The 12,781-nt window shown below is 38.5% G+C and overlaps 1 protein-coding gene across 4 annotated transcripts in view; it reads right to left on the reverse strand.

The window, feature by feature from the left end:
* Nucleotides 1–5,203: 5,203 nt before the first annotated feature.
* Nucleotides 5,204–12,781, reverse strand: part of LOC110209543 (uncharacterized) — a 41,084-nt gene continuing 33,506 nt past the window's right edge. For 3 of the 4 annotated variants that reach the window (XM_020988162.2, XM_078149669.1, XM_078149670.1), the window contains one exon: nucleotides 5,204–9,912. In XM_020988162.2, the coding sequence (XP_020843821.1) occupies nucleotides 8,618–9,912 (1,295 nt within the window). In that variant the 3' untranslated portion in view covers nucleotides 5,204–8,617. The remainder of the gene's footprint in view (nucleotides 9,913–12,781) is intronic. The other variant, XM_020988171.2, reaches the window with a different exon arrangement.

Here is a 12,781-nt window from a genome sequence, read left to right on the forward strand (position 1 = left end):
TCTGCCAATCCTAGAAACAACCCCACTCTACCCTCATCTCACAGTCCTGGCTTCCCACTTGTCCCCTTATCCGTAATTCCGGAGCTGACAGTATTTTGATTCACCTACTTCTTGCTACCCATCTCTGCATCTTAAGAACATAGATATTATTATTATAATTATTAGATCTTATATTTAGAGCTACAAAGGACTTTCAAGATCATCTAGTCCAATCCCATTCATTATACACCTAAAGAAACAGCCCAGAGATGTGATTTGCATAAGGTCTGTTGTTGTGGTTTTTTTTAATGGTCCCTGGAACCATACTTTTTCATTTATTAACATTCATTGAAAAAAAATTGATTTCTGAAATCTCCCTCCCATCTACCCTTCCCTCACCAAGGCAAGCAATGATATCAATTATATTTCCATATTAGCCATGTTACAAAAAAAAAAAGCAAGAAAAATAAAGTGAAAAAAAAATATGCTTCAATCTGCCCTCAGACTCCATCAGTTCTTTCTCTGGAGGTAGATAATATTTTTCTTAAGTCCTTGCCTTGGATCACTGTATTGATCAAGCTAAGTCATTCACAGTTGAACATTGAACAATAGCACTGTTACTGTGTAGAATGGCTCTTGGTTCTGCTCACTTCACTTTGTTCAATATAAGTTTTCCCAGGTTTTTCTGAAACCATCCTGCTTGTCATTTCTTATAGCACAATAGTATTCCAATCACATACCACAACTCGTTCAGCCATTCCCTAATAGATAGGCATTCCCCCAATTTCCAATTCTTTGCCACCACAAAGAGCTGCTATAAATATTTTTGTACATATAGCTCCTTTTCCTCTTTCTTTGGTCTCTCTGGTATACAGTGGTGTTGCTGAGTCAAAAGGTATGCAGTTTTACAGCCCTTTGAGCAGAGTTCCAAATTGCTCTCCAGAATGGCTGAATCAGTTCATAACTCCACCAACAATATATTAGTGTTCCAATTTTCCCATATCCCCTCCAACATTTATCATTTTCTTTTTCTGTCATACTAACCAATCGGATGTGAAGTGGTACCGCAGAGTTGTTTTAATTTGCATTTCTCTAAATATTAGTGGTTTAGTGCAATTTCTCACATAATTATAGACAGCTTTGATTTCCTCTTCTGAAAAATGTGTGTTCATATCCTTTGACCATTTATCAGATGGGAAATGACTCATATTTTTGTAAATTTAGCTCAGTTCCCTATATATTTGAGAAATAAGGCCTTTATCAGAGAAACTTGATGTAAAATCTTTTCCCAGTTTCCTGCTTTCCAATCTTGGCCGCATTGGTTTTGTCTGTGCAAAGCTTTTTAAATTTCATGTAATCAAAATTCTTCCCTTATCCATAGATCTAACAGGTAAAATTTTCCATGCTCCATTAATTTGCTTATAATATCACACTTTGTGACTAAGTCATATATCCATTTTGGCCTACCCATAAGCAACTGATATTTCTCTAATTTATATCTCTTTCTGTAGTGTCAAAAGTGTTTTGTACTTGTGTTCATATACGTTCTAGGGTTTGTCTTGGCAGGTACACTATCAAGTATTTTATATTGTCTGCAAGTTGTTTTAAATAGAAACTCTCTCTTTCTGCTGAGTTTTGTTGGTAGCATATAGAAATACTGGTGATTTATGCGCATTTATTTTATACCTTGTAAAGTTGTTCATTGTTCCCACTTGTTTTTCAGTTCAATCTAGGGGTTCTCTAAGTGTACCATCATATCACCTGCAAAGAGAGATAGTTTTGTTTCCTCGTTGCCTATTCTAATACCTTCAACTTCTTTTCCTTCTCTCATTGCTATACTTCTACAATACTGTTGAATAATAGTGGTGATAATAGACATCACCCCTGATCTTATTGGGAAGGGTTCTAAGTTAGCCCCATTACAGATAACGCTTGCTCTTGATTTTAGATAGATATTACTTATCATTTTAAGAAAGGTTCGATTGATTTTCATGCTTTCTAGTGTTTTACCAGGAATGCGTGCTGTATTTTGTCAAGTCTTTTCTGCATATATTGATATGATCATAATTTTTGTTGATTTTGTTGTTGATATGGTCAATTATGCTGATAATTTTCCTAATATTGAACCAGCCTTGCATTCCTGGCATAAATCCCACTTGGTCATAGTATATGATCTGTGATACACTGTTGTAATCTCCTTGGTAGTATTTTATTTTAAAATTTTGCAACAATATTCATTAGGGGAATTGGTCTAGTTTTCCTTCTGATTTTCCTTCTCTGTCTCCTTCTCTTCCTGGTTTAGGTATCAGTACCGTATTTGTGTCATAAAAGAAATCTGGTAGGACTCCTTCTTTGCCTATTTTTCCAAATAGTTTATACAGTATTGGAATTAATTTTCTTTAAATGTTTGGGAGAATTCACTTGTGAATCCATCTGGTCCTGGGGACTTTTTCTTTGGTAGCCCATTAATGGTTTGTTCAATTTCTTTTTCTAAAACACAGTTATTTAAAATATCATATTTCCAGGAGGAGGAATCAAGTGACTGATCAGAGGGAGACTGCACAGATCACTTTGCTGGTGCTGAGACAGGAATCTCTTGCTTCACCTGTGTTTGGATCTAGGTCACAGCTCCAGGTGGCAATCTTAGGGCAAGGAGGAGCTTGTAGTGGTAGTACAGAGAGAATCCTCCTCACAGTTCCAAGGCAGAAAAGAGTGCTTGTGGTCACTCACAGACCAGAGCACAGGCCAAGAAAGGAGTAAACACCTCACCCCTTATCGTACCACCTTGGAAGAACTGAAAATTTACAGGTCCCTAGAAGTATCTCTGAAAACTGCAGCACAAAACCCCCCAAAGCTTGGGACAGTACATTCTCCACATTGGAAGCAGACTCCTACCTTAACAACGTTTAAAACTCAAATAACTGGCTGGGAACATGAGCAAACTGTGCAAAAAAAAAAGTCAGACTACAGACTCTTTCTTCAGTGACAAAGAAGATCAAAACATACAACCAGAAGAAGACAACAAAGTCAAAGCTCTTACATGCAAAGCCTCCAAGAAAAATATGAATCAGTCCCAGGCCATGGAAGAGCTCAAAAAGGATTTTGAGAAGCAAGTAAGAGAAGTAGAGGGAAAACTGGGAAGAGAAATTAGAGTGATGAAATAAAATCATGAAAAACAAGTCAACAGCTTGCTAAAGGAGACCCAAAAAATACTGAAGAAAATAACACTTTAAAAAATAGCCTAGGGGCAGCTAGGTGGCACAGTGAATAAAGTACCAGCCCTGGATTCAGGAGGACCTGAGCTCAAATCCGGCCTCAGACACATAACACTTACTAGCTGTGTGGCCCTGGGCAAGTCACTTAACCCCATTGCCTAGCCAAAAAAAAAACAGCCTAACCCAAATGGCAAAAGAGGTCCAAAAAGCCAATGAGGAGAATGCCTTAAAAAGCAGAATAAGCCAAATGTAGAAGGAAGTCCAAAAGCTCACTGAAGAAAAAACTTCCTTAAAAATTAGAATGCAGCAAATGGAAGCCAGTGACTTTATGAGAAATCAAGACACTGTAAAACAAAGCCAAAAGAATGAAAAAAATAGAAAACGTGAAATATCTCATTGGAAAAATAACTGACCTGGAAAATAGATCCAGGACAGAGAATTTAAAAATTACTGGACTATCTGAAAGCTATGATCAAAAAAAGGGCCTAGAAATCATCTTTCAAGAAATTATCAAGGAAAACTGCCCTGATATTCTAGAACCAGAGGGTAAAACAGAAATGGAAAGAATCCACTGATTACCTCCTGAAAGAGATCCCCAAAGGAAAATGCCTAGGAATATTATAGACAAATTCTAGAGTTCCCAAGTCAAGGAGAAAATATTGCAAGCAGCCAGACAGAAACAATTCAAGTATTGTGGAAACACAATCAGGATAACACAAGATTTAGCAGCTTCTACATTAAGGGACCAGAGGGCTTGGAATATAATATTCCAGAGGGCAAAGGAGACAGGATTACAGCCAAGAATCACCTACCCAGCAAAACTGAGTATAATCCTTCAGGGGGAAAAATAAACATTCAGTGAAATAGAGGACTTTCAAGCATTCTTGATGAAAGGACCAGAGCTGAATAGAAAATCTGACTTTCAAATACAAGACTCAAGAGAAGCATGAAGAGGTAAACAGGAAAGAGAAATCATAAGGGATTTGTTAAGGTTGAACTGTTCACATTCCTACATGGAAAGATATTTGCAACTTGTATGACCTTTGTCAGTATTAGGGTAGTTGGAGGGAAAAAATTATATGTATATATAAATATATAGAGGGCACAGGGTGAGCTGAAGATGAAGGGGTGATTTCTAGAGAATAAAATTAAGGGGTGAAAAAGGATAATACTGGGAGGAGAAAGGGAGAGGTAGAATGGAGTAAATTATCTCACATAAAACAGACAAGGAAAGGCTTATTTACAGTGGAGAGGAAGTAGGGGAAGGTGAGAAGGAATGAGTGAATCTTATTCTCATTGGATTTGGCTTAAGGAGAAAATAACATACACACTCAATTGGGTATGGAAATTTATCTTACTCTACAGGAAAATGGCGGGGAAAGGGGATAAGACAGCAGGGGGATGATAGAGGGGAGGGCAGATTCGGGGAGAAGGTGATCAGAAGCAAACACTTCTGAGGAGGGACAGGGTCAAAAGAGAGAATAGCATAAACAGGGGATGGGATAAGATGAAGGGAAATGTCGTTAGTTTTCACAACATGACTCTTATGGAAATGTTTTGCATGACCACACATGTATAACCTGTATTGAGTCGTTTGCCTTCTCAATAACAGTGACTGGGAAGAGAGAAAGGGAGAAAATGTGGAACCCAACGTTTTAAAAACAAATGTTAAAAATTGTTTTCACATGCAACTGGGAAATAAGATATACAGGAAATGGGGTATAGAAATCTACCCTGCCCTACAGGAAAATAGAAGGAGAAGGGGATAAGAGAAGAGGGGGAGGGGGGACATAGAAGGGAGGAAGATTAGGGGAAGGGGTATTCAGAATTCGACGCCTTGCGGGGGGACAAGATAGGGAGAAAATCTATAACTCAAAATCTTGTGTAAGTGAATGTCGAAAGCTAAAAATAAATAAATTAATAAAAAACAAAAATAAAAATAAAAAAAAAGGAGAGCACTGAGGCTTCTCTATTTTAAAAAATAAATCTCATAGTTCTGTTAATGCAACTGATATTTTTGTAAATATTTATTTCACTTAAATTATCAGAATGATTTGCATAGGGTCTTAGAGGTAGATAAAACAATAGTCAGGATTTAAAACAATGCCTTTTGACTTTATATCCAGCATTCTTTCCATGAGCTCCACTAGGTAAAGAAAGACACAGAAGACCTTTCCCCAGGTAAAGGATCTCAAATTTATTGTACTTTACATCTTTCATCATTTTCCATGGGGAAAAAAACAACTCATATTTCCTACCCCTTGGGAAAGCTTCTAATTCTTGGCTGGCTTCAGGTCCCTTTCATCTCACAGCGCAAAATGCCCTGAAGCAGTCATCTAGCCAGATTACTTTTTTCTCAGACAGGGTAACAGACCAGTCTGTGTCAGACTAACACCTGCTTCTCATTTTTCTATCTACTTTTGCACACATTCCCTCAGATTCCAGGCAGGGTGCCACTAGATGGTGCACCTGTTCATTTTGATTGTGACATCCACTCTACATCCAGCCAGTTTTTTTTAAAAACATTCTTTGTTACCCAAGCACATACAATAATGTGATTTGCAATTACAATCACCGTTTTATAATGGATTTTAAAAAATAACCACAAAAGAACAGACCGCCCAAACCCAAGTCTATGTGCATGTGGGATCTCAATCACTTGTCGTACTCCCAATATTTTTTTTACTCTGATTCAGAATTAAATTCTGATGTTTTTAGGTTATAGATTCCCCAAGCTTGTAGCCCTACCAAGTTCCATAGCCTGTCTCTGGTCTACAAGCCAAAGCTTGTCCCTAGTACTTAGTCCTCATTGGTTAGTGCTGTTCTATGCCACATCAGGACATGCAAAACTTCTTAGAGGTCTTTATTAACCATGTGCCTATTCCTAAGTCAATAAAGACAGAAGACTGCATCTGTCCAGAGTCTGAATTCCCACTTATGTTTCTGTCCCAATCAGAAAGAAGTGGTCACCAAACAGAAGAAAAGTTTCATTTATTCTACTGCACATCCTTATTGTTTCTTTTGGTGAACAGTCATTTTAAAGGAAGGCTCACCCCTTTCTTTTCACTTCTTCTCTTCTGCAACCTAGATGCTATCAGTCAATAACAAACACTGGGGGCCTTGCTCCCTAAGCCCTGAATTTAGAAAACCATTAGCTTTTAATCCAATTAATCTTCTTACTGGCATATTTAAATCTAGTTTAAAGCTTCTGAACTTTGGTTAGCTTAATCTCCCTCTCTAAGCCTGTTTCCTTACTTGTGGAATATTTTAAAGATCCAATGAGAGAATCTGTAAAGCACTTTGTGAATTATAAACAGCTATAAAAGCTTCAACTATTATCTTCACAATATAAAAAAGGTGGGACTCAATGATCTTTAAAGACCTTTCCAACTATCACCCAATCAAGTATCACCCAACCTTTCACATTGCTTTAAATAGCAGATTAAAAAACTAATATTGCTGTTTCCTCCACAACGTTATTTTGTTTTCCTAGGATTATGTTTGAACCAAACTGGAGTCAATTACCCTCTATTGTCACATTATCACCAATGTTTACTTCATTCCAAACTTTTCTCTAACCATACCGCGCTCTCGAAATATTATTCCAAACTTCCTACTATATAATTGGATGATGTCTTAGAAGCAGTTTGGCACAATGGACAAAATATTAGACTTGGAGCCAGAAAGACCAAGTTAAAATCCTAATATAGACACTTATTATATGGGCAAGTTATTTAACATTTGAGTCTCAGTCTACTCATCAGAAAAAGGGATAATAATAGCACCTACCTCATAAGATTGCTATGAGGATTAAATGTATACAAAGTGCTTTTTAAACCTCAGAGAACTTTATGTGCACTAATATTATCATCTTAGGACTCCATATGTCCTTTCATTTCCTTTAATAAAAATTTCTGATCTATACACCAAATCAATGCATAAGATTTGGGGGTATATATGGTATCTACTTTGCATATTAAGAATAAATAGATCTTTGTTATTATGACACTACTTGGCATAGCGTGAATGAGAGTCATGATTTCTGAACTGAACCTACAGATAACTATAATAACAAATATTCCAGTGGACTGGGCTTTCAGGGTGGTCCTTCTGCTCTACTGGAGAGTTCAACCTCAGCCAAAGGCCTAAAGATATGATTACACCTATGACACTCTTCAAAAAGAATTCTCTGATGCAGAATAAGGATTGTTATGGATAAAGGTTTACTCCCCCAAACAAAATGTAAACTCTTTGAGGGACTTGAATAACAAAATTGGATACCCTGATGCAAAGAGATAACTCCCTCAGCCAAATTCCCTGTCACCAAGGTCTTATTTTTTTCTTCTATCACCAAGGAGATAAAAGGGAGAAGATAAACTCTACCCTATAGTTAACTATCTTTCCCTAATTTCTCTTTTTTGAGAGTACTTTTTTCCTACCTTGTCCACTGTAGCCTAGCATATAAGGAGTTCAAACACACAACAAAACTACAGCAAATTCTGCAATACAACCCTGTACAGCTGAGGCAAACCACAAAAAACATTCTTAAGCTACTCATCTAGGAAGCATTTAAATGATCAAAAAGTCCTTATCCTTCACTCCCTTCCTTTCTAGTCTACAAGTCCTTGTTATTGGTCTCCAATCCTTGGGGTTATAGCTCTTTTACTGACCTACCCTGCTTCTTAACTGTAGGCCTAGGCTGCATTCTTAAATTTATCTAAATTGCCAGGGTAGGGTCCTTTCGACCACCACACTTTGGCTTCCAAGTGGAACTTGCTATTGTGAGAAGCAAAGGCCTCACTAATACAACCAAGGCTCTGGATCTCTGCATAGAAGAAAACGCCTTTCTTTTGGTTTTGGATATTCAGCTGAGACTGCCCGTATCAATAAACACTTCCTCAGTTTTATCCACCCCTGTTCTTTTCTTTCTTTTCTCATGCCTTTGCTTTTTAATGCTTTTAATATCTCCTAGACAGCAGTTTCTCCAAATTTTCACTTTACATCAACACATCTTGCATTCTTTCACCTCCAGTTTTTTTAAAAGTTAAATATTCCATATCCTGGCATCATCAACCCTCTTTAGAGAGCCTCACTCCTTTGAAGGTCACTCCATTCCCTTTCTCAGGGAGTTAATAGCTCAAATCACATTACTGATACAAAGACAATCATTACTGTGCCAAGGAAATCCTTCAGTGTCATCCACTAAAACATTTTAAAATACGCAAGACTCCACATTCATATTCCACATACCTACCATCTGGATCCCACATAAGACTGCACATCAATCATAACAACTTTTTGGTGTGCATGGTCTTTTTGTAACACTGTCTTACAGTCTTTGCAGTATCCAAAGCACTTAATACAGTGCTAGACTCATAGTAAACCCTCAAATATTTGCTGAATTCACTGCATTCATGGAATCTCTATCCAGTATGAATTCTCTTTTGTTGAGTAAATACTGAGTGATCACTGAAGACTTTTTCATATTTGCTGGCTTTACTGCCAACATGAGTTTTTCGATGTTGAGAGAGGGAAGAGCTCTGGCTAAAGGCTTTGTCACATTCATTACACTTATACGGTTTCTCTCCAGTATGAGTTTTCTGATGTTTTGTAAGAGATGAACTCTGGCTAAAGGCTTTCCCACATTCCTTGCATTTATAGGGTTTCTCTCCAGTATGAGTTCTCTGATGTCGTATAAGGGCTGAGCGGTCACTAAAAGCTTTCTCACAGTCATTACATTTATAAGGTTTTTCTCCAGTATGAGTCCTCTGATGCTGAGTAAGAGCAGAGCAGTAACCAAAGGCTTTTCCACATTCAGTACATTCATAGGGTTTCTCCCCAGTATGAGTCCTCTGATGTTGAATGAGCCCTGAGCGGTCACTGAAAGCTTTCCCACATTCATTACATTTATAGGGTTTCTCTCCAGTATGAATTACCTGATGTTGAGTAAGAAATGTGCTTTGACTAAAGGCTTTCCCACACTCATTACATTCATAGGGTTTCTCTCCAGTATGAATCCTCTGATGTTGAGTAAGGTATGAACTTTGATTAAAGGCTTTCCCACATTCATTACATTCATAGGGTTTCTCTCCAGTATGAATTATGTGATGTCGAATAAGGGCTGATCGGTGACTGAAGGCTTTCCCACATTCATTGCATTCATAGGGTTTCTCTCCAGTATGAATTCGCTGATGAAGGGTAAGGTGTATGCTCTGGCTGAAACCTTTTCCACACTCATTACATTCGTAGGGTTTTTCTCCGGTATGAATTCTCTGATGGAGGATAAAGGCTGAGCAGTAACTAAAGGCTTTCCCACACTCGTTACACTTCCAAGGCTTCTTCCCTGCACAAATTCTCGGATCTTTAATTAGCTCTGAATTCTGTTTCAAGTTCTCTCCAAGGGTATCACATTTAAGAAGTCTCTCTCCAGTAGGAACTTTCTGTGGTGTAACAATGAATGACCTCAAGCCAAAGTTTCTCCCAAACTCATTACGTTGATGGCTTCTCTCCCCAGTTGTTTTCTTGTGAACAGCTGTGTCTTGGCTTAAATGTTTCTCATAGTTGCCCTGTTGCCCCTCTAACTGTCCCTCACATTGCCAGGTTTCTTCCAAAATGGAATCCCTTGTGAGTCTTTCCATTAACACCCCATGGGATGATTCTTCTTCAGAAATGTCCTGCCTTGAAATTAACTTCTCAGTTTCAGATCTAATATCCCAATCTGAAAGAAATAAAAAATGCAAATGTGCCCCTTATTCTGTGTCAGAAGGGAACTACTTTAGTGGGAAGAGAATAATGAAACTGAAAACAATGCCTACAAGGGCAAGAACAGGACAGTATTTGAATATAGTCTTACATTCCTGAGAGAAGGGTGTCAGAGGTTTAAGACGCTGCCAAAGGAGAAATGGCTGCATGCCCAAGGGCAGGTGGGGTGGAAGGGCAGCTGCCATGCCAGTTATTCCCTAGGCCTTTTTAAAGACATCAGGAAGCAGCCACAGGGATATTGTTTAATAGGGTATTCTGACCAACTCAGGGTGTGGTGAAGGAAGAGTTAACATTGTGGTGACATGAGCTTAAGGAATCTGAGTGTCAGTGTGACTGTTTGTGCTGTGGTCTGGTGGAAGTTTTGGGTTGACACAGAGCAGGAATATAATTCAGAAGAGCTTTAGTGAATGGTACAGAAGAAAGTCAGTAAATGCTAGGATAAGCAAGGAGCCCCACCTATGGTTTCTGAAAGACCATCTTCAATGATTTGGGTCCCACAGCAGAATACTGTGATGAGAAGTTACCTAGATCTGATCTAATATTTCTCTGAACCTGAAGCAGGCATGATTATGAGTAACATTTTTGTGACTGAGTGAAGAAGGGATGGAAAGAGAGGCCTCAAGTCTTTAAAGAATAAAAAAGATATGAAGTTTGGAAAAATAATAAAAAAACCTAAGCACCAGAGATCAGAAAATATGAAATTTAACAGTAGCTTAAAAAGGCAGATTGAGATCAGGATGTGTTTCCTGGAAAAGCCCACAGCCATCAACTTAATCCAATACAAATTCCTATTAGGGTTACTGTAACAGCTTCCTAGACTCCCATCCTTCTAATCTGTCCTGCATTTGGCTGTCAGACTAATCCTCCTAACACCTTTTTACCTGATTATACTCAAAAACTTCTCATCCATTCAGGATAATGCCAAACTCTTAAATCTGGCATTCCTAGCCTTCCCCACTCTAACCTGATGCTAACCCTACCATGGTCCCATGGAAGTGAGCAGTACCTGTCCTCTCTTCCAAACCTGGCCTGTTCATTGCTGACCCCATGCCTTTGCTCATGCTGGTCTCCCTGGCAGAGATACTTTTTCCACTCCTCTAATCTCTAGGCATCTTCCAGGAACAATCTCCAATTCTACACTCCACAAAGTCTTCCTCAACAATACCAGCCCACAGGGCAGCTAGGTGGCGCAGTGGATAGAGTACCAACCCTGAAGTCAGGAGGACCTGAGTTCAAATCCGGCCTCAGACCGAACACTTGACACTTACTAGCTGTGTAACCCTAGGCAAGTCACTTAACCCCAATTGCCTAAAAAAAAAAAAAACCAATACCAGCCCACGCTAATCTCTCCCTTTGATAAATTTCTAAGTATTGCCTGTATTATTTATTTAGGCACAATGAATGTGTACACTTGAATTGTTACTGAACGTGTCTACCCTACGTGTCTGCCTTAAGTCCCTAATCAGTGTGTCAGAGGACAGAGACTTGGTCCTTCATTACTTATACAGTCTCCAAGAACAGCGCAAGAGTGCTATGCATAAAGCTGCCAAAAAAGCAAATTGTCAGGAAAGCTGAGGCAAAAGATATGACTACTAGCTAAAAAAAAAATGTTCTAAAGAGAAAGTTATTCAAACCACTTAGCATCCAATTAATTAAGAACTTATTCAAAATCTGCACACCCAGCATGGAAATAGAAGTATAAAGACATGGTTCCCTCTCTCCAGCTTATGGTACAGGTATTGAGATGAGATCAACACTGTTAAGTGCACGTGTGTTGTAGTAAAAAACCATTGGACAGGGAGTCCAGGTATGTGAGTTCTAATTCCCGCATGGCGACTAGCTCACTGTACGGTACTAGAGAAGTCTCTCTCAGACTCAAGTCCTTCTAACTCTAAAATTACAAGGTTCTAACATGGTTCTACATGAAACAATTAGAACAATACCACCAAGTATATAATCAAGTGAGATATTTGTAGCACAAAGTGTAAGCATAACAGAAGTTCAGAGAAGGATGGGATTAATCTAGGCTTACAACAGTTGAGAAAGGATTTAGAAAATGGGGACTTGACCTAGATCTTTAAAAATAAGAAGACGGATAGAAGAGGAGGACAGACTTTTGCTGTGGAGGACAGAATAGTTAAAGACCCAGACAACAGAGGGTTCAAGTTAGACAGCAATGAGGGAAAAAATGGTGAACATCTAAGATAGGAACCAGGTAAAAATAACAACAACAATAATAACAGTAGCATTTACATTGTGCTTTAAAGCTTGCAAAGCACTTCACAAATATTAACTTATTTATCTTCACCACAGTCCTGGGAGATAAGGGCTATATTGTCTCCACTTGACAGATGAGAAAACTGAGGCAGATAAAGGTTAAGTGACTTGCTGAAGGTCACACAGCTACAAGTAAATGAGGCCACCTATAAACTCAGTCTTCCTGACTCCAGGTCCAGCATTCCAACCCCCTGAACCACCTAGCTGGGAAGGACTTGAAAATTACTGCTGAAGAATTTAGATTTAATAAGGTAAGCAACAAGAAAAAGAGATAAATGCGTCATGTGGTAACAATGAGACAACAGACAGACAACGTTAGCGGTATACTGGTACCACTGAGATAGTAAGAGTAGAAGCAGAAGGCCCCCAGCACACTAGTTGGACCCTCTATAAAGATTTTTGTTAAGATGTGGACAGAATCACATAGGATAAGGCATCATAGAAGAGTTCTATCTTGCAACACTTGAGGAAGTAAATACATGGTAAAAAGCAGAGTATCATCAGAGCAAGGAAAGCAACAGAGACTATGTTACTGAATGAGATAATAA

This window comes from Phascolarctos cinereus, unplaced genomic scaffold (assembly GCF_003287225.1).
Source record: "Phascolarctos cinereus isolate Bilbo 61053 unplaced genomic scaffold, phaCin_HiC Scaffold_2;HRSCAF=192, whole genome shotgun sequence".
Taxonomy (NCBI): Eukaryota; Metazoa; Chordata; class Mammalia; order Diprotodontia; family Phascolarctidae; genus Phascolarctos; species Phascolarctos cinereus.